The 14325-nt window shown below is 28.4% G+C and overlaps 1 protein-coding gene across 1 annotated transcript in view; it reads right to left on the bottom strand.

The window, feature by feature from the left end:
- Positions 1-1882: 1882 nt before the first annotated feature.
- Positions 1883-14325, bottom strand: part of LOC145302185 (uncharacterized) — a 33648-nt gene continuing 21205 nt past the window's right edge. The window contains exons 3-6 of the mRNA XM_080144638.1: positions 14212-14259; positions 12981-13111; positions 4598-4718; positions 1883-2196 (exon numbers count right to left, since the gene is read on the bottom strand). Coding sequence (XP_080000764.1) covers positions 2065-2196; positions 4598-4718; positions 12981-13111; positions 14212-14259 — 432 coding nt within the window. The 3' untranslated portion in view covers positions 1883-2064. The remainder of the gene's footprint in view (positions 2197-4597; positions 4719-12980; positions 13112-14211; positions 14260-14325) is intronic.

Genomic DNA, 14325 nt, shown 5'->3' with positions numbered 1-14325 from the left:
TGCACTTGTTGACATCCATTTGGCTGGATAGTTAAGCAAACAAGAAAGCCATTTTTAACATGGTGAAAGTGGGGGTGATCACAGTTCAACCACCCATCATTTGACAATGTTGTAATTAAATCTCTTTCAAGTTCCGATTATACAAAAAAAACAAACTCTAAAAACAAAATCTTCTTTCTATTCTAGTGTTAACACTTCATAATCCGAAAATTAAAAAAAAACAATTCTATAACTAAATATCTAGAAAAAGAATCAGAATTGGTAATTGTATTGGAATTGAGAAAAATGTTAGAATCATCTCATTGTTGAACCAAACCTTCCCCAACTTTTTATGCAACTGTTAGATCTTGCTGCTTTAGGTGTTGAAAGTAAAAACCTACAATTTTCCAAGTATAATAAAGAGCTACAGCGAATACGCAGGACTTCATGCAGATCAGACAGCCATGAGGCACAATTTTAGTGGGCAGAATGCAAAAGTCAGATTCAATGATTATCATCAATTCAATTTTCAAGATCAAAGTGTAGTATCAGTTCTTGCTCAACTAAAGCTTTACTCTTAACACCTCATCAACATTATTATTTTTGACAGTCATGCAATTTATAAATACGACACAAAAAAATAAATAATAAAAATCAAAGAAACTCAAAAATATTAATTTTTCATTTTTTTTTAATTTCTGAAGCTTTTATGAAAATAAAAAGCAAAAATAAAACTTCATTGGACACGGTGTCATAAAAACAAAAGTTCTTTGTATCATCCAAATTTTTTTTTTTTTTAATCGTCTTTCAGTTGTTTTCCTTTTATAGAATTATTTTCTATTTTTTGCGTGGATCCTCAAAAACTGAAAAAAAAACAAAAAAAACAGCCGGAGGCGGTATTGAAACAATGATTTCAAACATAAAAAGAAAAAAATTTTAATAAAACTGATTAAACTTATTTTGAAGCAGGTTTAATGGAGGGGGTAACAATCTTTTATTAATTTATATTTTTTTTTAATTTATAGGTTTTAAAAATTATAAGTGTAAAAAAAAATAAATAAATAATGAAAATAGTTTAGAAACCAATTAATTTTACAAAATATGAAAATAAAAATTTTTTCATGCAAAAAAAAAAAATTTTTTTTAATTAATATTGGCAGAATAACATTAACAGTTGCATCGTTTCTGAAACAGCCAATTCATCATGGACGACCTTTGTGTTGCTGAGCAACAGAAAATCAATGGTGGCTTTCATTTCATTTTTTAATTCATCTGATTTGTTGGTTTTGTCGGATATCATGAATGTTTTGATGTCTTATCAATTTAGAATTGGCAAAATGACAGTTGAGATAACCAATGTTTAGAGCCGGAAAAATAATATTCTTGTGTGGCACTTGTGTGGCAATTTTGGTGAAAGCTAGGGAAAAAAAAATTGACTTCACCTTTTTTTTTTTTAAATCAAGAATTTAAATAAAATTAAGCAGTACAAGAAAAAAAACATTTTTTCAATTGATAAAAAAAAAAAATACAAAGATTAAATTATTTGTTTAATTGTGTAAGAACACAAAGCTTCTGTACTGCTTACTTTCTTGGCGGTTTCATTAAGACATTAAGTTTATACATGTGTTAAACACTCAAAAAATATCAGCGTTTAAATAATGAGTTATAATAAGTAATAATAAAATTCCTCCCTCAAATGGAACTGCTCGTAGACTTGATGCTTAACTGTTGTCTTAAAGCATTAAGTGGAACAGATAGCTGGAACCATCCCTTTGTTATCAGTTATATGTTCCCAGCATGGCTGGTACCCACATATATATATGGGTGAAAAGTTTTTTGGGTTTTTTTACAGCACCTGGTATTCTCAAATGGTTACCCACCTAAGTACTAACCAGGCTCAACATTTCATAATATAGTAATAATAATAATAATAATAATAATAATTGTTAGGAAACAAAAATTTTCAAACTAATGAAATATTAATGAAACTTGTGATAAGAAAACAACTGGTAGGATATTTGGGTTCTCTTTTCATTTTTTTTTTTTTTTTCCTGGATCATCCCTAAGTTTTGAATATGCATATTATTACAGTTCAGTTGCCATTTTTGTTGTCAATGCTTGAATCCGCTTGGCGTTACAATGTTTACACAAAATATGGTCATCCAGGGGGTAACATCCTCGACCCTCAGCTTCGGACGATAGTAACATGCCGCAATCCTTTCAAATAAAAAAAAAGAAACGGAAGTTAATTTTGTTCGTTGGATATTTAGAAAAGAAAAAAAAAACATGGCAAAATTATATGTGAACGTGTGAAAATAATGTTAAAATGGTATTTTCGAACAAGAGGTTTGAATAGTGGAAAATTCCATTAACCCAACATATCAGGAATATTGTTTGTCATAGAGAAGTCACATGAAATTCATGGCAGTTAAACAAAAAATAAGTTTACTCTTTTTTTCTTCTGAACTACAGGAGAGAACATAAAATTCCACACATCTGTTTATGGATATTATGTACTAGACTTTTTAACTTGTAACAAAACGGGGAAAAAATTAAAGTCTGTTGCGTTAGAATGAATTCTTTATACAAACTTGATGGCTGAATAGGATAGGAGTGCTCATTTTTGTATTAAATACTAATTTCTATTAATATATAACTCTGCATTGAACGAATACCATAATACTTATTACAAAGGTCCATACAAAATTCAATTAAATTAGCTGAGTAGTTTCAGAGAAAAAGTGACTAAAAATTGTCGTAACTAATCCCTATTAATCCAGAGTTTCGCGTAGAACAAACAGCATAATACTTTGTTCACTATAAGTCAATTCCATGTCAAATCAAGAAATTTAGTATTTTGACACTAATATCCACAGATTTTGTTGAAACTTGCATTGTAGATGGACATCATAAAAATGAAGAAATCCTGAAAATTTGAACATGTAACTCCAAGCGGTTGCCAATTTAGAGCATTTTTTGTTTTGCAGAAATTTCATGAGATGTCGCCCGGATGACATTATAACAATTACATTTTTTTTTCATATTTTCAGTTTGAAACATGATATGACCCTAAAAATTAATTTATTTTATTAAATCAAGTTATTATTTTACTTATTACTTCATATGGAATAATAGTATATGATTGTACAGTGACCATCTAGTTATGCATACTCAAGTTTTTTGATACAAGAAATCCGAAAATGGCATCAGATTTACTCAGAAACGAAATCTTCAACATGATTTGATCAGATTTTGAAATTTTTCACATGTACCCCAAAATGATGTGACTGATAGGGTACCGTTTTTTTTGTTTTTTTTAACATTCATGCAGACACTATGAAGCATGTGTGGATCAAAAATGATAAACAGCTTTTGTTCATTAATAATTAATAATGTCGATTCAAGGTTAGGTCCCTTTTCCGAAGATTCGGATCTACCCTATTCGGGGAATCAACTTGTTTGGGTATGTGTAATGAAGTTGTGTGTGTGTGGGGGTGGGGGGGGGGTGACCATCTAAATTTATATAAAATTCATATTGAAATAAAATTTTGAAAGTAAAGTTCTATTATTCACTCAAAAAGTTTATTCAAAGTTAAGTCTTTTTTTCAAGTGTTCAGAAATGGAGAGAAGCAACTGGTACATACAAAATTCCAGTTAGATCAGCCCAGTAGTTTTAGAGAAAAAGTGGAATAGACAGACTAAGAGAAATATATAGATCATGAAGAAAAAAAAGAAAAAGAAAAAACTGAAATCATTGTTAAAGAGGTGCAGTGGTTAGAGTACTTGGAAAAATCAATTGTAAAAAGTGATTTTCTCTTGAACGTTGAAGATTCATTTGTCAGTGTGGACGACTGAAAAATACAATTGCGAATTACTTAGTCATGACTAGATAGAGATCTTAACAGAACAAGAGCTACTCCCCCACCCCGGAAGTAAATAAAGGGTTTTGTTCGAAATTCAATCCAAATTCCCTAATTTGACAGAAACATTCAAGTTTGACAATATATACCTGAAGAAGGTTGGAGGTTACATCAACCGAAACATGAAAATGAGAACAGTAGTCCGAGGAATCAAAATAATACGAAACCTCAATCCTCATCAAAAAAATTAAGTTAAACAAAAAAATGTTTTTTTATCTAAAAATGTTTTCGATTGTTCATTGACACAAATTCCATTTTTTTACTAATAAATTTATTTAGTTCTAAAAAAGTTTTTTTTGTTTAAAAATGTGCTTTTTTGACATTAATTCCGATTTAATGATTCTTTTGTATCATTTTGCCCAACATAATTTGGATTTAATTTTGTTTTTTTAAAAATCAATTGATAAAATAGTGCTTGGTAATTTCAGACAAGGTTACAATGTTTTCAGATTATACCATCTACAAAAATATCACATGAACTAAGTTTTCCCTGGCCAGAAATTTGGGACTGCACAAATACACCAGTACCTATTACTGTTGTGTCAATGAGACTCCACCTGTTTATGTGATGAGCTACAGTCTGGATAATATAACTGAGACAAGAATTGGTCCTCATATGGAAGAATTAGATTTGTACAGAATATTCTTGAAATATTTGAATCAAGGGAAGACAATCCGACGTGGATAGTGCTACCAACCTCACAGCAATAACACTGAACATGGAAACTTCTGTCCATTGCGACAACTCGTACAGTTTCTTCCTTGCCTGGATCAGGCATGATTGGATTCTGACAAACACAACAACGAGGTGCAAATTTCCTAAAAGACAAAAAAAAAAATTTAATTGCATTAATATTAAAAAAAAGGGGGGGGGGGTTATAAAATTGTCATAAAAAAGTAAATTCTTTTAAAAATGTACTTATAATTTAAGCGGCACTTTCTGTTTGTCCGTACAGTAGAACCCTGGGATATGATGGCTCTAGGATACATATTTTTCAAGTTACAATATGAAATATGATGTTTTTCTGGCCCCTTGCAGTGTTATTTATAATGTTATTTAATTATAGACATGTGTATTATATGTTATTTAATTATATACATGTGTATTTTATGTTATTTAATTATATACATGTGTATTATATGTTATTTAATTATATACATGTGTATTATATGTTATTTAATTATATACATGTGTATTTTATGTTATTTAATTATATACATGTGTATTTTATGTTATTTAATTATATACATGTGTATTTTATGTTATTTAATTATATACATGTGTATTATATGTTATTTAATTATATACATGTGTATTATATGTTATTTAATTATATACATGTGTATTTTATGTTATTTAATTATATACATGTGTATTATATGTTATTTAATTATATACATGTGTATTTTATGTTATTTAATTATATACATGTGTATTTTATGTTATTTAATTATATACATGTGTATTATATGTTATTTAATTATATACATGTGTATTTTATGTTATTTAATTATATACATGTGTATTTTATGTTATTTAATTATATACATGTGTATTATATATTATTTAATTATATACATGTGTATTATGTTATTTAATTATATACATGTCTATTATATGTTATTTAATTATATACATGTGTATTTTATGTTATTTAATTATATATATGTGTATTATATGTTATTTAATTATATACATGTGTATTTTATGTTATTTAATTATATACATGTGTATTATATGTTATTTAATTATATACATGTGTATTTTATGTTATTTAATTATATACATGTGTATTTTATGTTATTTAATTATATACATGTGTATTTTATGTTATTTAATTATATACATGTGTATTTTATGTTATTTAATTATATACATGTGTATTTTATGTTATTTAATTATATACATGTGTATTATATGTTATTTAATTATATACATGTGTATTTTATGTTATTTAATTATATACATGTGTATTATATATTATTTAATTATATACATGTGTATTATGTTATTTAATTATATACATCTCTATTATATGTTATTTAATTATATACATGTGTATTTTATGTTATTTAATTATATACATGTGTATTTTATGTTATTTAATTATATACATGTGTATTATATGTTATTTAATTATATACATGTGTATTTTATGTTATTTAATTATATACATGTGTATTATATATTATTTAATTATATACATGTGTATTATGTTATTTAATTATATACATGTCTATTATATGTTATTTAATTATATACATGTGTATTTTATGTTATTTAATTATATACATGTGTATTATATGTTATTTAATTATATATATGTGTATTATATGTTATTTAATTATATACATGTGTATTTTATGTTATTTAATTATATACATGTGTATTTTATGTTATTTAATTATATACATGTGTATTTTATGTTATTTAATTATATACATGTGTATTATATGTTATTTAATTATATACATGTGTATTTCATATTATTTAATTATATACATGTGTATTATGTTATTTAATTATATACATGTGTATTATATGTTATTTAATTATATACATGTGTATTATATGTTATTTAATTATATACATGTGTATTTTATGTTATTTAATTATATACATGTGTATTTTATGTTATTTAATTATATACATGTGTATTATATGTTATTTAATTATATACATGTGTATTTTATGTTATTTAATTATATACATGTGTATTTTATGTTATTTAATTATATACATGTGTATTTTATGTTATTTAATTATATACATGTGTATTATATGTTATTTAATTATATACATGTGTATTATATGTTATTTAATTATATACATGTGTATTTTATGTTATTTAATTATATACATGTGTATTATATATTATTTAATTATATACATGTGTATTATGTTATTTAATTATATACATGTGTATTTTATGTTATTTAATTATATACATGTGTATTTTATGTTATTTAATTATATATATGTGTATTATGTTATTTAATTATATACATGTGTATTATGTTATTTAATTATATACATGTCTATTATATGTTATTTAATTATATACATGTCTATTATATGTTATTTAATTATATACATGTGTATTTTATGTTATTTAATTATATACATGTGTATTATATGTTATTTAATTATATACATGTGTATTATATACTGTATTTTGTTACTAATTTGTAATGCTGTATCCTGAGGTTCTACTGTATGTTGAATTTTTCAAGGGAGATAATTATGTGAAAACTTCTGGTGTTAAATGGTACTGATGTCCCTATTTACTTGCCTCCCCACGAGGGCAGAGTTAGACACAAGGTCGGTTTTTTTATGTGGGGAAAATCCAGTTCCAAAAAAGGGGTACTCTGGATAGGAACAAAAACAAAATTGTATCAGTCATGAAGAATTTCTCCTCCACTGACTGAGGACAGAAAAAGTGAAGTGTAGTATCAGAACAGATACTACACTGTGCGTGCTGATGTTGTGTACAAGCCAAGGAAACAGAAAAAATGTTTTTATGAGTAGGCATTTTTTAATGAATGAAAAAAAAAACACAAAACATTATATATATATATATATATATATATAATATATATATATAGTCAGTCAACCTTATATTTTTTTTGGTGCACCTGAACAATCACCGCTCCTTTTACAAATTTTTTCCTTTTCATCTTTTTTCAACTATTCCTGCAGATTATTATTGATTGGACACAAAGCTACCAGATTATAAAAAAAATGAAAAAGTAATATTTAAAGCTTTATATATTGTAAATCGATCTCCTATTTTTAGAACTGATTTACAGCCTTGTTTTGATTTTGGCTCTTTCAGCCCCTTCTCCGCCATTATTATTATTTTTATTTATTTATTTATTTTTTGTGACTTTTCACTTTAAGAAAAGTTCAGTCTGTCGGTGCCCCCATCATTATTTTATTAATTTATGACTTTTTAAAATAAAAAAACATAACGACCCACGCTATTTTTTTTTAATAGTATTTTCAAGTTTTACGATATCATTTTTTAGCAAATTGTTAGGTGAAAGTACAGTATAGTTAAAAAAACACTCTCCTCCCCCATGTTAAATAATAGATTTCTAAATAACAACATTATAATTATATCAGCGCGGGTCGTTAAATGCAAAAGTACCTTTTCATTTAAGTAATTACACATGAATTTAAGTAAACAATTCTGAAATTAGTCAAAGAAAATAAATAAAGCATAAGTAGAAATCTGGTGAAAATTTATCGTTTGGATGATATTAATACTTGTTTCTTGGCAAGAATGGGGGGGGGTAATCATTTTCGTATAAAAATTTAACATTGTTTTTAATTTTTTTATTTTATTTATTTTGTTTCATTTTCGGTTTGCATGTTTGTATTGCCGTCATAACAAATGGTCCATTTGACGGAACCTCTTGATATTAACTCCCTGTGATGAAGAAGACCTGATATTTTCATTGCAAACTTTGCTTTCATATAAGCTGTATCGCCTGAAGAGGTCTCTATTTACTAGTAACTAGCTGACCGAAACGTGTTCATGACTGTGTAGCAACATGTTACTGCTTAAGTAAAAACAAATAAAGAGTATACTCTGCTCTACATCGGTATTGAGCACTCTTGTATTTACCTCGTTAAACTTCATTGGTTACTTAACCTCTGGAAAAAAATAACCTCAGATTATATATATACAGTAGCGTCCAAAAGTTAAGGAACGATCGATCATTTTTTAATGGCTTCTAACTTTATCTATGAAAAAGAAAAAAAAAATTTTTGGTGAATTTTCCAATGTTTAATAATGGTAGTTAAAGAAAAATTTTTTTTTTAATTTTTGATTTTAATACATATTAGTTTTTTTTACATATAAATAAATTTAATTAAATTACAGGCGTCCAAAAGTTTAGGAACGCAGAAAATTAATACAAACGTTTACAATTTTATTAACAACAACAAAATGTCGACTCCGAATATTTGAAAAAGGCTATCTGTACAAGAAAAACAGCTTATTTGTGACCATTATGATGAAAAAAGTCCATAGGGGAGATTGCTAAAATATTGAAAAGGTCTAAAAGCGTTGTTTTTCGGATTATTGAAAATAGAAATAAAGGTTTACCATTCACTGAAAAGAAAAAATCGGGCCGATCCCGAATAACAACTAAAAGGGAGGATAGAAAAATCACTCGATCATCTCGTTCTGATCGCTTTAAAACTGCGGCTTCGATATCCCGGGATTTTACATCCGAAACTGGACACAAGATTTCCCGACAAACGATCTCACGAAGATTAAACAAAGTTGGATTATTTTCAAGAAGTCCATGCTCAAAGCCTTTAATTTCTATTAAGAATAAAAAGGCCAGATTGTTATTCGCCGAAAAACATTTGTTTTGGGAAGAAAAAAATGGGAAAAGGTTCATTTTACTGATGAATCTAAATTTAATCTTTTCGGATCAGACAAAAGACCACATGTCAGAAGAAAAAATGGAGAAAGACCATCTCCTAAGTGCGTTAAAAGTACAGTAAAATTTGGAGGCGGCAGTATAATGGTATGGGGCATGATATCTTCAAAAGGAACTGGCCTCTCTTGTGAGAATTCATGGAAAAGTTAATGCCCGAATGTACAGAGAATTGATTAGAGAACATGTGGTACCTAATCTTTCTAATTCTGATATCTTTATGCAAGACAACGCACCGTGCCATAAAGCAAAAATAGTTTTAGAAGAGCTAAATAGATCCAATATTTGCATTATGGATTGGCCAGCTCAGAGCCCAGACCTGAATCCAATTGTTTGGAAAATTATTGGTGATAAGATCACAGAAAACACGCCAAAAAATCTTGATGATTTATGGGAATGTATAAAAACATCCTGGAATAATATCTCACCTATAACATGTGAACGATTGGTTCTGTCTTGCAGCAAAAGATGCCATAGTATGATTGAAAACAAGGGTCTTTTCACTAAATACTGAAAGGATTCTTTATTTTTTCATAATGAATTTCCCTCGTTCCTTAATTTTTGGACGCCTTTAATTTAATTAAATTTATTTTATATGTAAAAAAAACTAATATGTATTAAAATCAAAAATTAAAAAATTTTTTTTCTTTAACTACCATTATTAAACATTGGAAAATTCACCAAAAATTTTTTTTTTCTTTTTCATAGATAAAGTTAGAAGCCATTAAAAAAAATGATCGATCGTTCCTTAACTTTTGGACGCTACTGTATATATATATATATATATATATATATATATATATATATAATAAATGACAAAAAGTTATATTCCAAAATTCGTGATGTTGACCATCTTTTAATTTACTCCTTTAATTCAGTTGACTTACACAATTCTTGACAGTATCTGTTTCATAGCACAAAATCAATCACTTAATTATTATATCCATCAGTGAATCTATTTTTCCCTTAACTCATCAGAAGAAATAGCAACAATCAATCCATCAAAAGAAAGTAAAGTGTGATTTGACAGATTAAAATCCGAAAATTGGAAGAGAAGCTGCAAATGCCTTTATATTTTATATATATATATATATATATATATATATATATATATATATATTTCTCATATTCACTCCAAACAAGTCATATTGCCATTTGAATGTAAGCGGCTACTATTTGGGAGCATATGTACAAGAGAATGAATAAGATGTTTGTTCACATTACATTTAAACTTTTTCATGTCAGTACAATCAGGGAAGCAAGTAACAGGGGGGGGGGATTCCAAAGTCCAGCAGTCGAAGGGCAGAAGTTATTAGAGTAGAAAGCTTTCTGGCATCTAAAGACATTTACAGGAAAAGGCAAACTTTTGTTGTTAAACAGGTTTACTGGTGGATATGTACATCGAAAATGCAATGAATTCAGCAGAGCACATTCCATTAAAAAACTTGTAAAACAGGCACAGGGCTGCAACATTGTGGTGAGGGGACAGAGGTTGGAGCTTTGTTGACAGTGCAGGATTTACTAGATTGGAGACTTTTTTGGATCTGTTGGAGAGATTAGTGGTGGATGTACTCTTCCAGATATACAGTTGTCATTAGTGTTTGAACACAATTACCCATGGCAATTGGGGAAGTATATTTCTTTTTGATCAAAACGAGTATAACATTATTGTTCACAATTGATAACCATAAAAAACAAAGATGTTTTATTTATAGCTTAAGAATATTAGTAGATAGGTATATTTGCATTGATGTAGGTTAAGGACAATCATTGTAATCTGTTGTAATATGACCGCTGATAGCGGATCAGGCTATTTGAAGATACTGGTTTTCTAACCAAAAATGCACCAAACATTAAAGTTACTGTTTTTTTCTTTTTCCTTTGTAAAACTCAATCATGTCAAAAACAAAAACAATTTTTCTTTATAAACAAAGCAAACTAAACATCATGAATAAATATTTAAAAATAATAAAATTAATTGAAGCATAAATTTTTTTTCCAAAATTACTGGATTTGGCATTAAATAGCCCGAAAAAGGGTTGATATGCCATAAAACAATCAAATGTAATATTGTAATATGTCCGTGTATACATGAATGAATAGACGGATGAACTATGTGTATTCTAGCTTGCATCATCTTTTTGAATGATGGATAAAACATAAAATAACGACACCTACGTCATCATTTTGACAAAGTTACCATACATAACTAATTAAAACAACTAATGATTAGTTCATGGCTTAAAACGGAAGTGCATAAGAGGTATTCACTGAATCTCAGAAAACACCAGGTGTATTTCAAGAGAGTGAAAGATGAAATTTATGGAAATTTATTTCAATTACTTACTCCCAAAAAGTGTGACCCCAAAAGTCTTCACTCCCCCACCAAAAAGAGTGAACCACAAAGTCTTTGTTCCCCCCACATAAAACAATGACCCCAAAAGTCCTCATTCCCCCACCAAGAAGAGTGACCTCAAAAATCTTCGTTCCCCCATCAAAAAGAAGGACTGCAAAAGTCTTCGTTCTCCCACCAATTTTAAATATTCAATTAACAATAATCATTAAGGAAATTTAGAAAAGAAAAAGAAAATGGAGTGTCTTATATAAGACGCCTTCCCCATTCCACCATTCTCCAAAATTACACTTATGGAATAGTTGATAAAATCCACAAGCCTTTCTTCAATTCAACCATGTTTGGTTGAAGTAAACTTCGAGTTATGTCCGACTTGTCCATCAAGTTTTAATCATGAAAGCCCAACAGTCTTTGTTTTATTAGCATGCAGGAGCACTTTGGTAAACGTTTTAACAGTAGAAGTGTGATCTTGAATGGCCTTCCCACTCATAAGAGGTTACACATACCCCCTGCGTCCACATCTTTATCTCAAAGCTAATGTCCATCAAAATAATCCCCCCAGACTAATTCTGAAATGAAGAGAAATGCCATCACAGCCCAAATCAGCCACATTCAAATGCATTTGCAATGTCGAGATGCACATCTGGAGTATGGATCGTAGAATAGTAATAAAACAAAAACTGTTAGACATTCATGACTGTAACTTGGTGGACAAGACAGGTATTAACTGATGTTTATTAGTCTCAAATTGCAGAAAAGATTGTGAATGTTATAAACGATTCCATGGATGGGTGGATGATGTCCAATTAATCTTTTAAAATGTCGTAATGGTGTAGAAACCAAAGAAATAAGTGCCCATGTAGGGGAGCAGTGCGACATGAATATGGAACCCTTCAGATAGAAAAATAATATGATTATGCAAATTTAGGCACTGCTGAGAGTTCGAGGTGGCAGAATAAAAAACGAATTTTTTGCTTGACAAATGTCTTGGTTTTTGAATGTGAATTTTGGTGTTGGTTAAAGAAAAAAGACAAGGATTGCTGCGGCTACTTGTATGAAGAGTGAACGTCTTCGTTGTGAAAAAAAAAAAGAACATGAAATAATCCGGCTCGATGTGTGTGTGTGCGTGCGTGTTTCAATTTGAAATAAATTATGTGACTGAAATAGGAATTACCAACATGTTGTTTTAGTCAAACAAATGATTTTTTATTTTTTAATTCAGATTTTACTGCAGTCAAGCATAGATATGTAAAGCAACAATTTGTTATACTTACTTATGAAAGTCTTCAATACAATGAATTTGGTTAGTGGCATCGACAGTAAATGGTACTCCATCAAGGCTCATACCACAAACGACGCACGTGAAACAGGCCGGATGATAAGGTTTACCAGTCGCGCGTAATAACTAATCGAAAAACAAAAACAGATTTTAATCATTTGAAACGGAATGATTTGATTGGCTGAGAATTGAAGTGAAATTCTCTGGCACAAGAATTTATCTTTTATATTGTTTTTGCTTAAGCTATCACGATGATTAATTTTTAACTTTTTCTTTCAGATTATTAAAGCATAATTTATATTTTTTTGCAATATGTTAAAATAATGTTTGATCATGCAAAAATTTATTTCAAAACAAACAGCAACTGTTCTTCAAAATAAAAACTATCATTGTTGATAACGTTCTGTCAAAGTACCTATCTTTTAGTTTTTTTAAATTATTAAACTTCAACTTCATAGAAAGACTGAGACTTCATTGATTGAACTGTAGTCAGATGGATCAATGGTTGAAAATTAGAATGGGTGCAACATTATTCAATTCTTCACTTTTGTTGCTGTTCTGCTGGTATGTGACATTGTATGAAGGTTGACTGATTTGATATGCAATGAGTCCAAAGGTATTTATTTATTTATTTGGGGACTGTTAGCTTCATAGTTTTTGTTTTAACTCATTTCGGCCAACTATTCCTCTGGCCTTATTTAGGTAGTTAACTGCAATGTTATTTGTCAACATTTGAACAAAATCAGATTAGTAATTTACAAACTAGAGTTATTTAATTAAATCTATTGTTGCAAAATTTTCAAAACAATGGCAAGAACAGAATTTCGTGTGTTGATAAAATACTGCTTTCCGATGAATGTTATTCAAATGAAACTGCTGCATGGAAAACAACTTAGAATTTAGAGTAAGGGTTTCTTTCAGTTTCAGTTTTTACATAAAGTTCAAACTAAACAGCGATTTTTTTTTAGACCGTTGCTTCTACACTTTACTCTCAATCTGTTGCAGATTTTGATGCATTTTTTCACATGCGAGAAATAACAATTGGTCTGGTCCAAAAGCACATTGGATCTGTCAATGTAATTGTGTTCGTGGCTCAGTGTTTCTGTACACCTATCCTATCTCCCTTATTTGAGTATCATTTCAGATGCAAGATTTCCTATCAAACATTCAGGCAAATTGAGCACAAAAAATTCAATAACTCATGATAGATAATACGTGAAACTTACCCGATCTATAACTGGTTTAGAACAGACAGAACATTTTTCCAGTGTATTCTGAAAAGAAATTTTAAAAAAAAGTAATTTTTAAAGTTTAAAAAAATATATTTTTTAAAAAATTCT

This window comes from Euprymna scolopes, chromosome 2, assembly GCF_053919585.1.
Source record: "Euprymna scolopes isolate OS-2025 chromosome 2, ASM5391958v1, whole genome shotgun sequence".
Classification (NCBI taxonomy): Eukaryota; Metazoa; Mollusca; class Cephalopoda; order Sepiida; family Sepiolidae; genus Euprymna; species Euprymna scolopes.
This window is presented reverse-complemented; position numbering and strand designations above follow the sequence as displayed.